Below are 22417 nucleotides of genomic sequence, written 5' to 3'. Positions count from 1 at the left end.
ACAACTTGTTATAAAAATTGTTTCAACTTGCAGAAATAAAAAAAAACTCTTCCCCGTGTTATTTAAATGAAAAATAAAGAAATGGATAGAGGCAAACCTTACTATTGATATTAAGAGCTCATATTGGCGCCAAAATTTTTAGTTCTAGGTATACTATGAATTTTTGGACACCGTCAGAAAGAAAAAAAAAAAAAAAAAAATTCCTCTTTTTTTGAAACACCCTAATGCACCCGCACACAACACACGCACAAGCACGGTAATACACTTTGTGTAAAATTTATGGTATACGAAACAGACTTACCGGCTGTGGGGTTCGATAATCTCGCGTTGTTGATGACTGGTGTCGTGGGGTTGGAGGCGGATGTCGTGGTTAGGGTGGCTCCGGAGGGTACCGCGGTACCACGGGTTCCGAAAGGGAAATACGGCGAGTCCGGGGGGTAGGTCGCCCCCTCGACCCCCCCGCCGCCCCCGGGACCGCCTCCGGGTCCCCCGCCCGCCGCTCCGAACGGACCGCCGCCGTACGTCTGAAATGAGAATGCGACGAAAAATTGTATTCGAGTAGATGGAAAAAAGAGGGAGGGAGAGAGAGACGAAGAGAAGGAGAGAGACGACAGATTTCCGAGAGTCGTAAAAAAGTTTCTTTAAATAAATAAATAAATAAAGTACGAAATGGACTTGCAGAAAAAGCTTACAGTTCTGATTCAACAAACATGACGAGTTTATACATGACCTTTATACATATACAATAGAGGGTGTTTGATATTAAAAAAAAATATATATTGTCGTTGATTCGGGAATGAACAATGATTTTCGAGAGTTGTAGGTATTGGAAAAACAATGCAGATTAATTTTTCGACGAACACACTGTACGAGTATTTTCTTGTGGCGGATGTCAATACGATAGTTTATGGAAAAAAATAATTCACGCTAAATGTGCGTTAAAATCAAATTCTAGATTTTTTTTCATCACACAAATCAAAAAACGGCTCGGCCTTACACTTGAGCTACAGTGTAAGTGCCGAGTCTTTTCAAGACTTCCTTTTAGACTAGAAGCAAGCATTTTCTTCATCCGCTCGTAGGAAAATCTTTCTTTTTATTTCATTTCAAACCGCCCAAATTGTACGTATATAAAGAAGAAACGGGAGGTGATAGCAGGAGAATATAATTACAAATTGATATATAAAACATTGGAGTATAATAGAATAATAATTACCGATTCAAAATAACACGTAATAGGGGTTTTGGAAATGTACAATATAATGTGAGCCCGATCATCATCAAGCGGATCAAGAATCTCTTATCGTTTTATCATTTAACAACCGGCGATTAGATTATTAAAGTGCGTATTACCGTTCCTCGAAAAATCTATACCAACCCACCTTACACCTACTTTACACACACGTACGTGCATATAGATAGGTATACCAACCCTGTATGGGTTATCACGAAGCTAACCTACAAACCTCACAATAATTGTGCCCATCTTTGTGCGTGTGTATACGAATTTATGGGTGAAGATGCAGTTGTTTCACGAGGCTACAGTCAGTAACGTTAACGTAACGGAATATGGGGAAGAAAAATCGTCGTTGTGAAATTTTAGAACGATTTCCTAGAAGTTGGCTCTTCAAAATATAAGTTGTTTTTGTCGGTTTATTATGGCTAACTAAATTTCAGTAGTTTTAATTATGGATTTGAATAACCGGATTTCGACTAAACCTTCTTCATTTTTCAATCTACCTCCTGGTCACTAATACTTCACAAAGTTTTAATGATGTTTAATTTTTTAACTACTAAATTTCATCATTATTTCTGTACAGGGACAAACAATTCAATTGCAATAAAAAGAAAAAAAAATGAATGATCGGGAAATATCGAAATGTGAACAAAAATTCTTTGAAACTCACTTCAATCAGAACGAATTATCGAGAAAAAATTGAGATTCATGAATCGAAATGATAATGGATGAGGAAATTTTTTTTTTTGATCAAATCACATGATTTTATTTAAACGAATTGAACTAAAAAAATGATTGCGTGTCACTCAAATCTCGAGTTATTTCCCCCTCGGTTTAGTTGGCAGCGTATCAAAACTGACCAAAGGTTTCTTCTTGTCCTCCCCCCTCGACATATTCGTGTTACACACGTATACAAGAACCACAACCCCGGGGACTCCCAACTACTCTATAAATAAATATTCTACTCGCAGTTGTACGGGTTAAGACGCGAGATAAATTTATTTCGCCATATTCAACCGCGACTGTACCTACGGGTAAGGAATTTTTGGCCGATAATACGTATAACGTAGAAAGAGACGATATTTATTTATATGTTAAAAATTTAATACCTCGTTCTTTGCTTTCTGCGCCCACTTTCCATTATCCTGATTTTCCTCCTCCCCCAGTTTCGCGATTCACGACTTTCACTTCGCGAAAAAACTTTGCCCCCCTCGCCTCATGAGTTATATTTTTGGACAAAGTCGTTCACGCGCCCGCGAATCAAATACATGTCCTATACCTATACGTATATCGTATCGTTTATAATATTCAACATTAAACGGTGGTGAGGTACGTCAATACCAGGGTTCGTATTTATATTACGCTTTTTGGAATCTGAAAGTCCCTGACTTTTCCAGATATTCCAGTCTGAAAATAGCATTTTTCCAATAACCTTTCTAGAAATATACCGTTGAATAATGACAATATTTTTTACACATACTAATACATTCAGTACTGCCTGTTAAATATCCTACTGTCTGACTATCAATTTACAAAAAATATTTTGCAATTTTCCGTATGAAAAAAACGAAAGAAGGTTCGGTATCAAGTGATATACATAAAATGTATGAAGCGGTGCGACGAAACAAAATTTGAAGTACGCTTTTTTTTCTCAAGATCGATAGTGCCTACTTTGTACGAGAGCGAGTTTATTTCTTCAACAGACTCAAAAGTCCGGTCTTATTTTCGAAATTCCCGGTTTTCAAGGTTTTCTCTACGCATACGAACCTTGAATACGTAGACATACCTACACCTTATTACAACGATAATTAATTCGGTAAGATGTATCGATATGCAAGATTTGTACGTCTTATATCGATAGAGATTCTGCAGGTGTTCCGTTTTTGCCAATTTTCGAAAAATTCCCGTTCTACTCGTCCCGGTTTTACACCAGGCATTTCCGTAACCCTTGAGTCACACATTATTGTGCCGAGTCAACTTTTATAACAAGATAGTATTCTATGGTTTTTGGGGTCACTGATTATGAGTCTGAAATCAAATTTCAAAAATTCAAGGCGGTGGATTCAATATGGTGGGCCAAATTTTTAAATTGAATCGAATACGGTCAAAAAATGGTATGCAGGGGGTTTCGGGGCCGCTGATTGAATTTGCCGTAGTGAATTTTCAAAATCTGTTTTCAGATTCGTAATCAGCGACCCCAAAAACTGGACAGAGAGAGTTTTTTCTCCGAATTCGATCGAATTTGAAATTTCATTTCACCATATTAGATCCGCTATCTTGAATTTTTAAAATCCGATTTCCGGTTCATAATCAGTGACCCCAAAGGCTTATAAATTATGTAAAACATGTATATGTGTAGAAGGGTAACCTTTTCGGAAATTAATTATTCCTTCAATTTGCACGATATTTTTCAAGCATCTCGTTTCTGACAATAATAATTTACACTACATCGCAACAATTACTCTCAAGTATTGAAAACCTACTAGTATTCCATCAGAAATAGCAAAGAACCGCATAGAAGTATGTTGAAAACTTCTTTAAATATACAAAAAAAAAAAAATATGGTGGTAAGAATACTTACCACGACGACTCAAAGGGTTAACCTAGCCCCACAACTCTGTTTATCTTCCCCTTTTACCCCCGCATACACGGCGTATGCTAATACGAATGTGTCGTACACCCGAGGCGTTCCGATTATAATATATATGGGGAATTCCATGTCAAATTTACCCCTTTTTTCCCTCACCATTTTTGATTTGTTCCGCGATCGAGTTTCGTTTGTTGAAAATGTTTAAAGTGCTAAAAAAAAAATAGAAGAAAAAATCGGCCCATCATCGGCCAGGTGTCGGTATGATCGGAATGAGAAACTAGATTTTTCAGATTTTTAAAAACGACCGTTTTCGAAATGGGTTCGAATAATATTTAAAAAAAAAAAAAAAAATAACGGTTAGCGAAAAAAATTTGAAAAAATTCAGGAGTGCCTTTTTTAGATGGTAGAATCGTATAAAAAATCGCGGAACGAATAAAAAATGGCGATGGAAAAAAGCGGTTGGTTTAACATGGAATGCCCCATATACTACCTTGAATTGCGTTACAATATAAACCGATCACGCGTGGCGATTGCATAATTGCATAAAAATAGTAAAATAACAATAAGTTATAAATGCAGGTGGAGAAATATAAAACACGCGTGTACCTAATTTCGTATATGGGTGTATACGCGGTGGCGTCTGTATATCGTGCGATGTACAAAGTATAACCGCGGTGATAGCGATTATCGTAGATTAATGATATACAATATGTAGGTAACCGGGTACGGGAGGAGGGAACGCGACGGGAATTTTATCGGTGGCGTCCGACGTCTAATCGTTAGGAAATAACTCTCTATAATATAATGAAAACGCGATACCTCCGCGGTCTCTGAGAATATTTATCGGTCATTACGTGTACGCATTAATATAAACCAGGGATGGCCAACTTGATCGGACCCGAGATTTACCGTTTACCTTCCAGACACCGAGCTATCTACCGATCTCAAATCTTTACCACGGAATTAAATGAAATACTTTTCGACAGCGGCATGAAAAAATATATCTTTGGCTTGCCGCGACCGACTGGCCTAATAGCGACGATCGAACGGTTGGCCAACCCTGATATAAACCAACGTATCGCGCACGTATTATACGGATGAAATGCAATACTAACCCGTACCGTAAAACTGATTCTCCTTGTTGTTGTTGTTCTTCTTGTTGTCACAGAGGAATTAGGGTAGAGTTTGAAAAAAAGAAATAGTACGTCTATACGCATACTTGTACAATATACTCACCATACCGTTGTCCATAGCTGGGCCATATGGCGACTGGAAGCCTGGTTTGTCTGCAACGATAAAATGTGAATACGAAGAATGAGAAGAATGAATAAATACACCGAGCAACAAATGTATACAAAGTAGGTTTCGTGCGAATGAGGATGGGTATATAAAAAATGAAAAAGTCGGTCCGCCGGTCCGCGGTCGTGTGTATAGGAACGAGGGAGGATTAGCCTCACCCCCGTGCCGCCTGTGGCATACACGGCACGTGATACATCCGCGAATTTTCAATGCGCGAATAACATTACAATATACAGACAGGGTGGAAACCTTCGCATGTTTGCAACGAATATACGCATACCCACACACCATATCACGAAGATCCCTCATATTTATAACGCGTCTTCGAGCACCTCACCTCACCTCACCTCTCCGGCATACGAACTGTTCCAGACGCGGGGAGGATTCGAGTTCGCAGCTCGACCTTCCCTCGATCACACACATCTGCCATAAATTTACCATTCCGTACCTTACCCTTACTCTTGTATACTTATCGATAACCGCAAAAATAGAAGAAGACGAAGAAGAAGAAGAAGAAGAAGAAGAAAGAGAAGAAACTCACGAGTTTATAACCAATATGCACACACGGTATGTATGAGGCAAATACACCGACAAGATCATACACAGCTACATCGATATACGCGTTGTGAATTGAATGGAGAAAAATTTGTAACATCGCGGGGTCTTTAATAAATAATATCGAACGTATGTGGTGGGAAGACGAATAGGGGGAGGTGAGGGAGAAAGCGATCCGAAAGCAGCCTAAATCTGCAGCATTTATGTCCGCGCGTTACAGGTGTATGCATATATATGTATTGTATCGGTGGACACGTGTTTGCGTTACGATCACGATCGTGAAAAAAATTGAGTATGCTAGGAGCGCGCAGAAAAAAAAAAAAGGACCTCGCCCCCTCTTCACCATCGCCAAACCAGCATCTTCACGTTTTCCGCGACCCCGCGAAACACAAAACAAAACTGCTAACGCGGCCGTCGTGGAGCAGTTTTGATTTATAAAGACGTATAGGAAATTTATTCGACTTTTCTTTGCATTTTTCATTTATATATTATATTGTATATTGATCGGCAAATGGTGAAAAGAAAAGGACGGCGGAGGGAGTTGGAGGAGGGGGGTAGAGAATTTAAAGAATATGTATATATGCATCGACGACAAAGTTTGAAGATTAAAACCAATCATCATCACGCGGCTGATGGAGAATTTTCTTGACAAGTTTGTGGCAGCGTCGCGATTTTCGTGCTGTTCTCGTGCATTCTCGATTCGAATCGATTGGTAATGATAATATGAATATGTGCATCGGTTTGAAAAGAACTTAATGATAATTTGTTATATGAGTAATGACGAGAAGGATATTTGTTGTTCTGTTACGCTGCAGCTAGAACCGAAAAAACTTGTTAGATATTTGATCCCAGCGGTTATGTTATAATTTGTCATTTTTTTTTTCACCTACTGAAAGCAGTCTTTCAGAATTTATTTAGACTTTTGTCTCAACCCGTCCAAGCACAATAAATTTTTCAAAATTTCACAAAAGCTCGCGAAATCTTATTTGAACGCCGATAGCGTTTTCAAAAACAAACATCAATATGAAACGCTATGTCTTTTTTTCGTTTTGAGTTGTATTTCCATAAAGAGAATACGGAAAAAAAAGATCGATATTCATTTTCATATATTTTAGTCGGTTTTGAACCCAAAATATTTGTTTTCCAAAACTTGGACCATTGTAATTTTTTTTGAAAAAATTCACCACCATCCTTCCTATATTGCCGTTATTTTGAGGGATGACGCAGTGAATTTTTCGATTTGCCGGCATCAGCTTATTTATTTACCGTTGTTAAAACGGTTTGTCAAATCGAGTTTCATTGCCTATAAAAAAAAAATCTGAAAGACTGCTTTCAGAAGGTACAACGAAAAAAAAATGAATAATTTTCAAGTAAATCAAAAATGGTCCGGGTCGCGGGTTGGTCGGTTTCGTATGGACTGCCCCATATGTACATATAATTGACGAGTCGCAGATAGATGGACAGACATATCGACAGACAGGTATATTATTAATACGCACACGTTGACGAGAATTAACCGAGCGGTAATAACGCAGATTTGCTTTGTATTGAGCAACGTTCAAATCAACTACGCAGCTAGTATATAGCATGTTTGAAAAGTAACGTTACATCGTACACGCATGCGCGTGCGTGTGTATGTGTGTCTGTTTATATATATATATATATATACATATCATATAACGCATAACTGAGCTATATCGGAAATCGATCCACTTATTAAATATTCTTCGATTTACACACGAGGAATACCTAACAAGACGAAGATGAGGAGTGTGAGGAGAAGAAGGTGGATCGAGACACGTGGATATTTTATGTATAATTCCGGAGTGATCGTTTAGTATAGTTATACATACGTAGAGACGATATATCACATTAGGCATACACATAGACATCCGGCATGAAACTGGTAATAAAAATTCTCTCTTTCTCCTCGGTCTCCCGCTTCGTTACACACGTATTAGAATAATCGTCATCGTGCCTGTGTACCATTGGCCGTTGCCCGTGGTTACACACCGCCGTACACTTATACCTATATACACACCATCGTACACTATACGAGTATACATAACGCGTATGCTCAAACTCTATAAGAGCTAAAAACTAAGAACACGCCTGTGCGATTACCATACTTGTTATACGCGGCTGATCGGGCGATGAGAGAGCCAGTTTCTACACCCAACCAACTGAAATGCCACGCGTTTATGCCGCCGCGAGTTGCTGCCTATTACATGTGACAAGAATCAATGAATTTCTTTCCACCGGAGCCAGCGAGTGAGACGAAATAACACCGACGTATGGCGAAAAAAAGAAAAAAAAACAAGAAAAATCGACTTAACGGGTATATTTATAAAAGGCCGACGGAAAAAGGTACGCTTTCAAACGTCACCCTGTGAGACTTGAATTGATTCGTCCGGGTCATCGTCAAAGACGGACTTTGGTTCGGTAGAGGGGATTCGGGAAGGTACGAGATGGAAGAGGGCGAGTTGACCGGAGTTGGACAGTTAGCGGGAGAATTGTGCGATAAGCGGTGTGGTGCAATCAGGAGTTTTGAATTCCCTGACAATGACAACGCGGTCGGTCAGCCACCAGCAGCAGTGCTGTAACGCAGTGTCCTTTGATGCATGATATCCCCGTCGACGACGACGACGACGACGACGACGACGATTACAGAGCCACCCGCCGCCACTTCGTCATTCCTGCAGCAGGTCGGCAGGATTATGCGATATTATTGTACCCTCACGCTCCGCAAGACACGTCAAGAACAGGAGTTCAACTACTATGTACGTTATAGGTTACTACGCGTGGATGCCAGTTTAGCTCTCAACTAGGATCTACATGTCTTTCACCTCGTGCGTAGGCTTACTCACACTCTCCGACACGGCAAAGTTTAAAAAGAGTTCTAACTTCGATCGAAGCATTCCGACTTAGGACCTGCTTTGGACCTGGAATCAAAATTCCTGCGATATTGAGGAAATCGCGTCAGTGGGTGAAAAGCGTCGAACGTCCGAGAGTATTTGAGACAGGATGCGATAAAGGACTCCTCGTATAACGCGCCGCACGTACGTGTTAGGTGCCAACTTCCTGGAGTACACCTCCACGTCCACACCTTACACGGTGTCCTTTATACCGCCTCCTCGTCTGCTGCACCGTGCGATCGAGTTCACGTTCACGTCGGAGTATTTAGTTTTTCAGATCATTGTCTGGTGCAGGGTCGTCAACCCGAGTCGCACCGACGCACCGCCAAGGGCTACGCCGCTGCAGGTTATAATACATAGATTTCACGGACGCAACGAAGCTGCGTCGTCTGGTTACCCGAGTGCAATACATCCAACGCTGATCCTGTATTTATAATCACTTGGCGACGTCGGGTGCGTGTCATAGGTATCTACCTGCAATACATGCTATGTACTACCAACATGCACGGATGGATATTCACAGGTGGTCCAGGAACCTCCGCAGTGCAGGCATCGCGAGGCAAAACGCATCGTCCGCATGCTCCTCCTCCACCCACGACATCTTTCTCGAATTAATTATGTCCGGCCCGATAGGTCACCCCTGCATATTATACTCCCTGAGGGATGCGAGGGAAAGTGGAGCGAGCTCAGGGTCCGTTTGGCAACCCCTCTGCGTCTCCTTAGTCCCCGTACACTCGACCGGATGGGACCGACCGACCGATCGGTGGTGCGAGCGGAAGAGAAAGAGAGGGAGAGAGAGAGACAAAGTTTCTTCTAACCACGTTCCGTTCGCGTGCCCGAGAAAAGTTTCTACCTGCAGACGCAGCGTGTTATGGCACTATATGCTCATCGACTCCATCGTCTGTGTATGATGTAGGTACGTTATACAATGGTACATAACACCAAAAATATCAGATAATTTCGGGGGAATGATTCTCCAGTTTCGAGGGTATCGTTCCCGTTTGATGACAGTTTCACTTTCAATGGAAGAAATCCTTGATCCAAAGTCTACTGCGCGATTCTGCGTTACGCCAAACAGTATACACGTATAATATATAAGAGGCGTTTGAGAACCGTTGGCTACCTGAATTATCCCCGCCCTTTATTCTTCGAGGGGCCCTACCTACATTCGATGCCGGAGGGACCATTTTTTCCATCCCTCTCTTCGCTCCGGCACATTAGAAATTCTCTCTACGACCACAGACGCGGTTCGTTGTAATACATGCTCCGTTTTTCTCTCCTGCGTGCACGTTCTCTATCCCCTTTTTCATCCTATTTCAACCAGCTATTTCATTCTACGACACACGCACACGCGCGCCTCCTCTTTTCTATACCTCCGTAAAAGCTGAACCTTTGAATGTAAAGAAGGCAAGGGTAGGCAGGCAGGTATATGTATACCTCATCGGGTCGCGTGGCACCAACCTCACGCACCTCCGCAATGATTATCGCCTCTGTTCCTGCAGTTGCAGTAAAGTTTTACGACCGTTTGTTTGCAATAATATAATAGTGCAATAAATTGTGCATAGACCCAAGAATTAGGAAAGTGTTGAGAAAAATGAAAAGGAAAAAAAACACAATACACGCGATAAGAAGTGTATTAGAACAAAGAGAGAACAAAGATTGGAAAGGTAACGAACTGCCATACTATTATACGTGCGCGGATATAATTATTCTCATCTACCCATGTACAGAAAATCTAATCTTGTATCGCGTACCGCAACAAAGCGCGATGATAATACCGTCTGTGATGTTCATCACGAAGTTGCGGTTATACGATACCTACGTACTGTAATATAGGTCGTACACCGGCATACATACAATCCTTGTCAATATCCGAAGTGTGTTAATTGTATCGCGAGCTGATGGTTCACACGACAGATTCGCCCACGATTCCTCAACCTTATACTACCACGTGAAAGATTAACGAAGTCAAAAACGACATATAAATAAAGAAAACATGTGCACGTCGTATTATATCGATCACGGATAGAATAAAAGAGAAGATTTGACCCAAAACTACGGTAAACGAGAGGGACGCGTCAGGTTTTTTTGGTAAATGGAAACATACTTCGTAAAATGCAAAATTTACTATAGAAACAGTAAAGATCACCGTGTGCAGAGTAATATCTGTTACGTTTGATGGAGAAAACAATAAATTGTTGACATGGATATTTTTTTTTACAAAGATTTTGAGTGTCTCTCTTTTACTGAAGTTTTGATTGAAATCTGCTCTTTTTCTTGTGTCCGTGATTAAGTGTGAGGCGAAGCTTTAAATGTAGAAAAAAAAATTGACACTAAAAAGAAAGAAGTCAAAATTACAGAGGAACTATTCAAAACGCGTCAAATTCTCTCGCAGTTTCGTGCTTTACCTGCAACAGGATTAGCGTTGTTCGATTTCGAAAGGGTAAGCTGGGAAAGAGAGAGAGAGAGAGAGAGAGAGAGAGAGAGAGAGAGAAAGAGGGGGAGGGGGGCTCCAACATGGTATACCATGCAGCAAGGCTGCAGGCAGGCTGCGGACTGGCTAGAATTTCACGAAAACTCGAAAGATAACAATCAGTCCGAGTTTTATTTTCTTTTCTGCAGAAAAGAGTAAAGTGGGTAATCATGTGATTAATTCTCAGGTCAGTATTTAATTATAAATGTACGTTTCACTGTATAAATATCTGGTTATCAGCAATTTAATCGGGTCGGACAGGCCAACACAGCAGCTGTCGTCATTTCCACGAGGATAATTGAACGAGGAAGTGCCCGCGATTTTGCCGTCACAGTTATCATATCACTTATGATTTCTTCTTTCAGTTACTAAAAAGTTGCGACATGTGTTTCAATCTCAATTATTTCAAACACTGTACACAGAACGTAAGTCGGATAAGTTAGCAGGCTGAAGTTTGTAACGTTATTCCAACGGTGCATGATTGGAAAAAATTGTTGTTTTGCAACTTTGGGATTTCTTGGAAATTTAGCAAGCTGTTAATACAGCATCAACAAACTCGGATTTAGTAAATTCAACTTCTTCAGTTATTCTAAAGATGAAAAATAGTAATTTTAGTCTCAACGTTTCGACGCTTTAACTTTACTAACTTTAGCCTCGTGATAAGTTACACTCTGTATATTGTCAGTATAAGCGCGTTGATCGTTAAGGTTGTATTACGTTCGGAATATTTAAGCGCAGCTGCCACCTTATACCCTATGTACCAGACTATAACCAACTACGAAGAGAGATCATCTCGCATTCAAAGAGTCCGCGGCGCCTCTTTTCGTAGCGGACAAGCCGAATGCAGAAGAAAATAACGACACATCGACGGTAACATAAGAAATATTTTCGAACGTTAGCAAACTTAAAATTTACCCATACACAGGCATACCGAAAACGGGTGAAGAATAAGGTGTCCAACAGTCGGAAAAGTGTATAAAATTGAGTAATTACGCGTGACCTCTGTGAATAGCATCCCAACTTCCAGGTTATACATACATGTACATAAGAACGATATTATCGTAAGCCGATGTAGAATCGAGGAGAAACCGAGGTAGAAGAAGCGAGCCAGCAAAACCAGAAAAGCGCCGATGAAGAAAGAAGAGGAAGAAAAAGAAGAAGAGGATGAAAGGACGGGGATAAGCCCGAGGGGGAGCCGGCAGAATGTGGCGTGCCACGCGACCGACCGCTCGCCGTTCGGGCAAGACCCCGACGTGGTGAGGGTAAGGTCACTGCAGCATGGAGCAGCTGTCGTTCCGAGTCCCTCCCTTCGTTCCTCTCGCCCATTCGACCGACGTCGAACGGACTTACGGACCCCGATCCACGGTCCCAGTGTGTCGGAACGGCCCTCCGAAGAGGACGAAGAGAAGGAGGAGGAGGGGGAGGAGGACCACCTCCGTAACACCGAGTAGAGGTTCTCGACCCAACGCAGTATCCCCAACGTCGGTATATTGGGCCGGTTATACATAAGTATTTGCTTTTGTGGGGGGGTGGAAATAGAGTCCAGTATATGTTCGCTCATGTCATTTTCCAAACTCTCCCACTGCAGGTTTACCGAACATTTTCAAATATATTTAACCCTTTCAGTCACGCATTTAACAACTCGGAGATTTTTGGGCTCACCGATCACGAATCTAAAGTCGGAATTTCATCATTTCTAAATCCAAGATAGCGGATCCAATATGGCGGCTGTAAAATTACAAAAAAACTATCAAAATCCTAAGGGGGTTTTTGGGGTCGCACGAAGTAACAAAGATCGTTTGAAGTTGAAATTGAAAATTTGTTAGCTGGGACGCTGGGTTAATTTTCATTGTTACAGGATCATCCATCTCGTTGTTCCGGTCGCAGTCTACACACCTATCCATAAGCGACACGTACTCGAGTAACGATCCGGAGAAATGAACGAGTCCGCGAGACCATGACCAGGGTTTAAAGGAAACGAGATTTCTCACCTACCCCGTGCGTTACGGCGTGATTGTCTCTTATTATGAAAAATGAGGAATCGCCGTTGAGACGTATAGGATGCGCCACGTGCCGCGCGCGTGCCCGATACACCTCCTCGTCTCCCGTCGGGGGACTTTGTCACCTTTGTTCGCCGCGTCGCGTTCCTGTTTCTCGGGATGCGAGGCGAGCAAGCGAACGAGGAGAAGGTATAGTTGAGGTGGATCGCTGCCGCCAGTCTGCTCGCCTGCCTGCACGCCTTGGGAATATAAGGTATAGTGTATAAGCGGTGGGTACAAAAGCGCGTGTGTAAGGTACCGGTAGGCAGGCAGCAGACGCTTGGAATGTTCAACAGGTGATCGACCAGCCGAAAGTCCGGCGAACTGATACGCGACACCATTTTTCCTCGATTTTCTGTACATCCGAGCAGAAATTTCTGTAAACGTTGTATATATATATATATACAGATACACGTATACAGATAACCCAGACTCTGTAAATCTGAAACTCCGGTCATCTTCGAAAACATATTGTACCGACGTACGCGAGCTTTGATTGCAATACGCATGATTTTTTCAGAATCCGCGGTGTACAAGTTACAAGGTCGCGGATGTACGAGAAATGGGATCAACGGTTGTGATGATCCGCAATTGACGCGTACGACGGTATAATATTTACGAAAGAAAGACGATCGTTTCTTCAAGTTGCGCGTTCTACGATACATCGGGTCGATTAACGACTCTCCACTTATCGGATTCGATTCCTCTCAAGTTTTCGATTCAGAGACATCGGTCGGATCTTCGCATCGTCGTTCGGTGCAGAGTAACTAGAATTTGAAGGGTACCGCGGGTAAAAACTTGTGAATAACCGACATATCCTATTAGACGAATCAAGATTTCGAACAATTCATCTATCGTTATTTTATCATCGCATGTTTGAAATTTCGATGCATCGGCCATTCCAAACGTTGATCCATTGGCGAGTTGTTGCCCCCGCGCCCAATTTGAAATTAAGGGTATCGTTCCAACGGACCGTAATACCGGCTACGTAGGTGACGTTTTCACACGAGGTGAGCGTGAACGTGCACGCTGCACTTACATTACGTGGTGGGCGCCTGACTCTCCGTGCAACCCGCGAACGGCGGTGAACTCGCACCGCGTAAGTAGAAACCCGTGCGTGCATGCGTACAAAGCTAACAAAAACCTATATACCTCGGCGCACAACGTGCCGAGGAGGCAGCAGCCGGTACAACGGCAGCAACGACAACGGCAGGTGCACTGCGTCGCGTCGGTGTCGCACCCCCACCTCGTCCTCCCTCCCGCCAACCTAAAAGAAGTTTTACCATGCCCAACTAACCCCTCGGATCTTCTCCTAGACTTGCTCCGACGATTGAAGAAAAAAAAGACGTGAATGATAAAGAAATAAGGACTGTACGTTAGGCCGTTTTAGAAACAAAGTAATCAGCGATTTTCCACCAGTTCACCCCCATGAAAGGTTTTTTTGGGTTTTAAAAGAAAGATTCTGTCGAAACGTTCTATGTTATGCGTATTCACGTTTATATACAATTTTTTTAATTTAACAAGTATCGTGAATTAAATTTTTTTTTTCTACCGCTTACGTCAATCATAATATCAATTTACGTTACAAGGAAGACCTACACTTGTAATATCAAGAAGTCTACAATTGTTGTTTGAGAAGTGTTTCTGGCGGCTTTTTCATTGTTAATTCAATCTCTTGAAATCTTTATAATTTAATATAAACTCGTAATTTAAGAAAATAAGATTCCCGGTTGATGTGTCGTTGTTTATGGATCGTGATTCTTGGATGTAACATAAATTTCAGGAAAGAAATAATAATTCAGTTGCTGCAACGTCTCTTCATAAATTCAAAAAACCATGGAAAAAAGTGAAAAATCATATGAGCGCGATCTTCCACACAATGTAGAACGCTCTTTTTTGGACAGAATCTTTCTTTTGACCTAAACAAACTGGTGAGCTGTTGCACCAACGGTAGGAACCTTACAGTCGACAAAGTTGAATGAAAAAAAAATAAATAAATAAAGGAGACGCCTGCGCATGGCTGGTACTCGTATAGGGAGTGAAAAACAAGCGAGGGAAAGTAGGAGGGAAAGAGAGAGCGAGAGGAGAGTCGGAAGGCTGGTAGCACGCGGGACGGGGTTGATATTTCGCTATTTTCGCTACTGCGCACCTGTCGGGGGTTCGTACGTGGTGGACTACGACACGTGCTTCTATCTCAAATACAAAGGTCGACACCGTCGCGAAAAACGGGTAGGTATGCCCGTCTGCCGAGGATATATTTTCGTTTAGCGTTAATTCATCAGTGCATCTTTGCATCCGATACAACGGCGGGAATTTGGACAAAGGACGATGTTGCAGCGATTGTTGCAAGTGGCGACAAGAATCACTCCACCTAGCCAAAGTCTGAAGAGATCGGAAGATGCCTCCTCTCAGTTTCGAACGTTTCTTGATTGTTTCGGCGGTGCAATAAATGAGGTTTTCTACGCTTCTTTCGCTTTTAATCCATTATTCGTTCTCATTAATCACTCTTGAACGGACAATAAGATTTCCAACACGTGTAACGCGTCGATATGTCGAATGGAATCCTACTTGACACTGGGTCGTAAATCTATCGCGTTTGGGGGTTAACGTTATCTTAAGTATCTCAAGTATATCAAGTTCACTAACACCGTCACGTCGACGAACTATTCCTAACCACTATCGCCCGTTTTTTCCAAACTTTGTGCGTTTGTAATACCGTCGCGGAAGAATAACTTGCGATAACTTGTGCACGATGATAACTTGGTCCCGCAGACGAGTTCGCCTAACTCGTGCGGAGGTTGAGAACATCTATGACTTTCCGTGCAGAGACTTTGACAACTTCGACGAACTGTATCTGTCCACGCGTTTAGAATTGTGTAAATATGCATTCGAATCTTGGCTTTAATCGCGCGATGGCGAAATGGAAAAAGGGACACCTGTAAACAGATCGTCATTGTCAACGGGGTATTGGTAATATGATGGGATTCGAGCGGGCAAAGTACAGAAAAGGATATCAGAGATTCTAACCCGCCGGGTATTGTCTCGGAAGAGTGATATACATATGTATACGTGTATAAACGGCGAGGGAGAGATTGTTTTCGGGGTGTTGGGACAACGGGGTAGAGAGGAGGCGAGGAAGAGGGATGGAGTGAAATTTAGCGAGTATCGCGTGTAAGTTGCTTGGTGAAATCACGTTTGGGCTGAGGGGCGGTGAAGGGGGAATGTTTAATTGGGAGAATATACATCGTTCGGGAACTGGATAACCTCGGGTGTTGCGAGTAAAACTTAAAAAGTGGAAAAAAGTAAGTCAGGGGAGAGAAATGCCGTAGAGGCAGCACCATCTACATTGTCAAGTGAACCAAAACAGAACCATCCTGGGAAACTGGGTTGAAAACGGTTGTTTTTAATCATCGTTAAATCGCATCCCGTACGCCGCGTAATTGGTAATCGAACGACAACCGTCCGGTCAGATATTTTCACCCACATGTCACTCGGACGCGATGTTTTTGGTCAAAAAACGCGGCGCTGTATACGTCTACGATACGATATCCGAACGAAACACGACACGCACGCTCTTAAACATTCACAATTATACGTCAACTCCGGGCTAGTTATTCACTGTTTATGCACTGGTTCTTAAACCTAGTATGTTAAACTTCGTTTATTCACACTCACCAGGCTGCTTGTTAGCGATCTTATTGAAGCAGTTTTGAAATACTTCGTAGAGATGCATCGGCTCGTCGTCGCTGGCCGCCATGTTTCCGAACATCCAATTCATTTGTTTCGATTAACGGCCGCCAGCGGCGCCACAAATCGTCATCCTCTCGAACGATGATTATCGACTAGCTTCGGCCAGTCTCGACTCCCGCCAATATTTGAAATTGTTTCCGGACGATTTTCCGATCCCGCGATACAATATACGCTATAAATAGCACCGAAGAATATGATTGAGAAGGTGGCAGTAAATTTCAGACGTAACTAGGAATGGCAAACAATAAGAATAAGACAGGAAGAGCCCATATATGTTTCGGCTAATGTGGTTTCAAAAAAAAGAAAACCTGCCATACTCTCAGGCGATATTCAACGAGCGTCCGCAGTACAGGCACCAGGGTATACAGATATATAATTTACGTGCCGCGCACTGTTCTCTCGGTATACCTTCGTACCTACGTATACCAAACTCTGCCCGAAAATCGCTTTCTTTTTGTAACTTCATTGTTTTTCTCTATTTTCATTGCATACAAGGTGTTCATCGAGATATTTATCGATGTAAAATAAAACCGTGCAACCTGTAAGAATCGGGATTATACTACAGGTGCAAAGGAAATATAGCATCAGAGTAGAAATGGAAAGATTATGCAACCTTTTTTATTGTTTTCGATACTCGATCGATATAATTGCTCTAAATATATTATCTATATATGTAGTTTGGATGCATTATGCACCTGACGAAATTTCCAAAAAATATTGATTATACGATATGATACGATGGCAGACAAATTACAAGACTGATTTATTTCTGACTTTTAGTTGTATGTCAAGTTTGTTAGATGCTGGAAATTTTTCTGAATCTTTGATGATCTGCCAACCCGTAGATTTGAATCTATGCCATTCGAAACGCCGAATAACAGGCCTAAATATGTTACGAACTTTCGCAATTAAATCTTCTACAATCATCGAGTTTGCTCTACGATTATTAACCAACTATGCAATCACTCACAGAGCTCAACTGCATATGTGTATGTGTATAAATATGAATAGTAAATCTGCAGTGTCGATGACACAGCGCTGACTGTTCATGAAGATTGTTTGACTAGAGCACCGCGAGGTACTTTAACTAGACTCTTGTGCTGCACTTAATAAATAAATTTTCAATAAGATATAAATGACTTAATTGAAATATTAACCATTGGGTTGCCTATTACTCGACTTTGAGTCCTGGTGTTGGACTATCACTAGTCATGAACGGCACTGCAACTAAGTACATGTACGGTTGAACAGCATATAACATGAAGACGCAAAGGTAGAATGGTAGTACTCGATCAGTTGGGATAGCAGATTGAGCGAGTTGCAAGGCAATAGTCAAGCTGCAAATCAGGGCTCCTTTAACTATGTAGCTTGAAGATTGTGCGGAGTGAGATATCCTAAAACAATATCAATATTTATACAATTAGTGCTCCAGCTTTGAACAGAATGTTCAACAGAAAATGTTCATGTACTCACCTGGATCGGACAGGTGCGATTAATGCTAATCCAAAAGCGGCACCAGATACTCTCACTAGAGAGAATAGCGGTGTTGTGTTGACGTGAATCCACTCCGGATTGGTGCACCATTTAAACGCCAATTTGACACTCCACTGTGGATCCATGCCTGCAAAATGAGTAACATATGTCTGTCTTCGCAGATGGAATCACAATGGGCTTGAATAAATTGTCTGATAGTAACTAGTTTACCAAGGCCCTTCTGCAGCCAATATGATCCAAAGGATATCATAGTCATGCCTAAGGCGGCTAGGAGTAATTTTGGCCTGCGAGAATGCCGCCACCATGTTGAAATCCTATAGTTGCATAAAAACGTCTGTGCTATCAGCACACCTGCAAAAAGACAATTTTGAACAGATGACGAACTGTGACACTGAATAAGAAATATTATTCAGCACCGAACATTACAGGCAAACTTACGCACCTCCAAGTCCTCCGAGGATACACTGATGGGGAAAATGCGCAGCGACGTAAAGGCGAGACGCAGAAACCAAGAACAGCAAAATACCGAACAAAAGCCAGAGAAAAAACTTTATTCTTGTATTAGTCGTTTTGCTGTAAAAAACGGGGAATTAATAAACAAAGATGCTCTCCAACTGGAATGTCATTTGATGATGGTGAATAGAAAAGAAGACTCGATCCACCTAATTCTTTGATGCCTTGACAACGATTCGTTTGTAAAGTGAACAATTGCAAATAGTACAGCTGCAGAGCCCATCACATGCCCTGCAAAATTTCAAAGTGTGATACATGAGTGATTTCGCAGAGATTTAGAGATGTATATTGCGATGTTCTGTTCTACTCACCCGATGGGGAACCTGGACCAGTTTCACATGTTAAATGAGTTTGTCTTAGCAGAGGTACAGGGTGCTTTGTGAGCAGCTCTCTTTCTTTAACCCACCTACAGCACATTAGTGAATATTTTCCATATTTATCACAATATTACATTATTTTTGTCTAATTCAAGTTTACAGTGATGATAAATTTCAAAACTGAAAACCTTTACCTTGAAAGATAAAAACATCTGCATAGCTAGGGCTGAACTGATCTACTAAATGTACGTTTTATCTGAAGTGAATGAGATGACAGATATTAGAATAAGTCACAAAATTACAGTCCCCATTACACCTTTCAACGTTGAACGTGATGACGATAACTTCCATTTTCAACTCACCAGTACGGTCTATGTTCCATGAGTAGCCATTTCAACAGGATGTTACACCACTCGGACACAAAACTAACTATCAGTATATCAGAAGATAGCTTAGGACTTAGAATGACAAACAGTGGGACTAGAATCGAGAAAGCGTAGTCTGGATCAGCGACTTTTGTTACAGTCAAAAAGAACCTGTCGCTATCTGGAAACCTGCAAGAGAAAGAGAGAATTTTCAAATGCGCTATTACAGCTTTTCTTCTGTAGAACTATGACGCTGAAACTAGAAGGTAATACAGGTGGAAAGGTTCCAGTAGATGATCAAACGATGAAGCCTGACAGGATAATTCAGGGAACTTTTTCTAAAGTATTCCTTGATATTTCATCATTTTCTCACTCACTGAAAGCCATCCAGAATTATTACATGCCGGATATTACTTGCCAGTTTGAGGACCATTGTAGAACTTTTTGCTTTCATACTTATTCATCAAGAAACGTAATACTCACATGTTCTGCAAGCCATCAATAGCTGCAGCACCGATTTCGTACAATGCTTCAACGGGATGCATTATGGACTTTGAGGTTTGGCAAGAAATCAAATCCAATGCTTCTGAAAGTGTGCGTTAATATTTTCAGGCATGTACATTGTACACACATCAGTACATATATAATATGTATGTAATGCAGTGCTGGCCCGAGGGGGGGGGTGCTAGCAGTGTGACCATGCAAGGCCCTGCCTCTGTGAGGCGCTGCACCACTGACTGACTTGCAGATGACTAGTGCTGACAGTCGGCGACAGACTACATAATAAAAAAAAATTGAAGTAATGTTTATTGTGCTTGCGTTGTAACGGCTGATCGTACATCATTCATTTTTATTGCGATGTGAAAATAAATAAAATATACATATTTGAAAGGAAGACGAGTTTTTGATGTAATGCATTATTGAGTTTTACTGAATAATATATGTTATTGTTTATTGTTATAATCGTACTACCAAAAAAAGTGAATTGTAAATATGCATGGGGCTTTCCATGCCAACTTGGCAAAACTTTGAAAGTTGACATTTTTAATTTCGCTGAAACTTGGCCATTTTTTTGCAGCCTAACAGAGAAGGTTCCTTAATTTTTTTCAACGTTTTATTCAACATGGTTTTTGGTAATAAATTATTGAAAAATTCATATTTTCAATAATCATTTACTTTTCAAACGCGTCTATCTTTGTTCCCACTGCACAGATTTACAAAGACAAGGTGCTGAAATTGTTCGGGAGGGAACAAACTTTCTAAGTAACATATTTCAAAGGTGCTACAGCTTCGTCTTCAGACTTCATTCTCAATTTCAAAACTAGGAATCAAATTTTCAGGACATGTGCCCCTTTTGAAAATTGAAAACAATTTATTTGAACTCTATTCAAATTTTATTAGTGTTCTGAAAACTTTATTGACCTTACCAATTACCGTCACATAAGCAGAAAAATCGTTCTCGAGGTTGAAAATAATAAAAAATTACTTGAGATGTGACATTAGTCAAGAACGATCGACTTCCTTAACCACTATATCGACTGAATCCGAATTGACCAAAAACTTAAATTATGATGATATTATCAACGAATTTGCTGTAAGACATGTCAAAAAAATTATTTTAGTGAGACGAATCCCAAATTGTATTCATAAGTTTATGAAGCAATTATTTCTGTTATTTGATTTATAAACGAGTTTCTATGTGACTGAAATGTTAAATTTATGAAATAAATGCAAACTAAATGCTGATGAATAATGAATTTAAAAAAAGTAATGAATTCTACGACTTTACTATTGCGATTTCGTAGAGTCCATGCCATTTCTTTACTTCTGCGTAAAGTGAAAATGTGTTGCAGTGTTTTTGTTCAGGATTGCGTATAGAATGGTGCTGTAAGCCCTTTTTTGCGTTCGAGATACGTGGACTCTGATATTTGGAGATACACAAATGAATGTCGAAATCGACCAGGGCACCAACTTACATACATTTCAGACACAGTTGAAAGTGATCTTCAAGAGTAATATATACCAAAATTCAGTAAATCATTACTTCTTTGTACGAAATTTGTTTTAAGGTCTTGCAAGTCAAATTTGCACTAGGCCCCGCTTCTGTTCGGGCCGGCACTGCTGTGACGTGTATGATGCGGACACGTTATATCAATAAACGTTAATGCATGATCCGTGCAATTGCAATTGAAAATTTTGTACCTTGAATTATATTCAGGATTAAATCACGCTCATATTCTTCAACTATATCGGTTTTGGCAGAGAACTGATTAACAATTCATTACTTAAATATTAAGAAATGGTTGAAAGAAGAGATTGACGAAACACTGACAGGCACCGGCAGTCTCCATCTACACCGTCAGCCTCCATCTTGTGTCAACCGGCAGCAGAAGCAGCCTGCAGTGTTGGCGCCCTCTTGAGACTGTACTTTTACGGTACGGGCCTAGGACTCAAGATTCAAGCTGCGAGCTCAAAAAACCCCCTAGGGTCTTAGAATAGTAATGAAAAGTTCACGTGATTGCTGCCAGCACTGGTAGCTGCTTCAGTATGGTTGGATATTGATGTGTGCATTGTTTCTATTCGATAGTATCGATGTCAGTATTTAAGCGAGATTTATGACGTCACATTCAAAGTTCGTTAAAGAATTGACGAATAATCGAGTTGCCATATTATTAAAACTCGACGGCGTGTAACGAATTTTCCCACTTAATGAATAATCGTGTAATAATTGTTAATTTATTATATCCAAACGAAACTAATAGTCAAAATATACCGGGATATAAATAGTGCTCACATTCACAGTGCATAGCTTAACCGTATTCAGAATTTGTCGTAAAAACGGCATAGCAAAGGCGAAACAAGTAATTCACTCA

The 22417-nt window shown here is 41.0% G+C and overlaps 2 protein-coding genes across 4 annotated transcripts in view; both read right to left on the bottom strand.

Moving 5' to 3' along the window:
* Window positions 1-16873, bottom strand: part of LOC124181063 (transcription factor 12) — an 82518-nt gene extending 65645 nt beyond the window's left edge. For both annotated transcript variants that reach the window (XM_046567230.1, XM_046567236.1), the window contains exons 1-3: window positions 16781-16873; window positions 5061-5110; window positions 302-524 (exon numbers count right to left, since the gene is read on the bottom strand). In XM_046567230.1, coding sequence (XP_046423186.1) covers window positions 302-524; window positions 5061-5110; window positions 16781-16862 — 355 coding nt within the window. In that variant the 5' untranslated portion in view covers window positions 16863-16873. The remainder of the gene's footprint in view (window positions 1-301; window positions 525-5060; window positions 5111-16780) is intronic.
* A 588-nt stretch (window positions 16874-17461) lies between these two features.
* On the bottom strand, window positions 17462-21955 carry LOC124179882 (glucose-6-phosphatase 2). 2 transcript variants are annotated; one of them, XM_046564737.1, is made up of 9 exons: window positions 21747-21955; window positions 20028-20127; window positions 19542-19733; window positions 19174-19268; window positions 19012-19093; window positions 18792-18922; window positions 18560-18700; window positions 18329-18476; window positions 17462-18249 (listed from the first exon to the last, which is right to left on the bottom strand). In XM_046564737.1, the coding sequence occupies exons 2-9, from the start codon at window positions 20087-20089 to the stop codon at window positions 18027-18029; spliced, it is 1074 nt and encodes a 357-aa protein (XP_046420693.1). In that variant the 5' UTR covers window positions 20090-20127; window positions 21747-21955; the 3' UTR covers window positions 17462-18026. The 2 variants fall into 2 exon arrangements, with proteins under 2 accessions (XP_046420693.1, XP_046420692.1); XM_046564736.1 differs by having other exon boundaries at window positions 20028-20130; window positions 21747-21912.
* Between the last annotated feature and the right edge of the window lie 462 nt (window positions 21956-22417).

This window comes from Neodiprion fabricii, chromosome 4 (genome assembly GCF_021155785.1).
Source record: "Neodiprion fabricii isolate iyNeoFabr1 chromosome 4, iyNeoFabr1.1, whole genome shotgun sequence".
In the NCBI taxonomy this organism is placed as follows: Eukaryota; Metazoa; Arthropoda; class Insecta; order Hymenoptera; family Diprionidae; genus Neodiprion; species Neodiprion fabricii.
Note: the sequence above shows the minus strand (reverse complement) of the source record. Positions and strands in the feature narration are given on the sequence as shown.

Excerpts from the sequence above, each read along its gene's own strand:
- LOC124179882 (XM_046564737.1), bottom strand. The coding sequence starts at position 20,089 with ATGCATCCCGTTGAAGCATTGTACGAAATCGGTGCTGCAGCTATTGAT. Across the intron at positions 19,269-19,541 it reads ATGGAACATAGACCGTACTG|GTGGGTTAAAGAAAGAGAGC; the intron begins GTGAGTTGAAAA and ends AATGTGCTGTAG. Across the intron at positions 19,094-19,173 it reads TGGTCCAGGTTCCCCATCGG|GGCATGTGATGGGCTCTGCA; the intron begins GTGAGTAGAACA and ends GAAATTTTGCAG.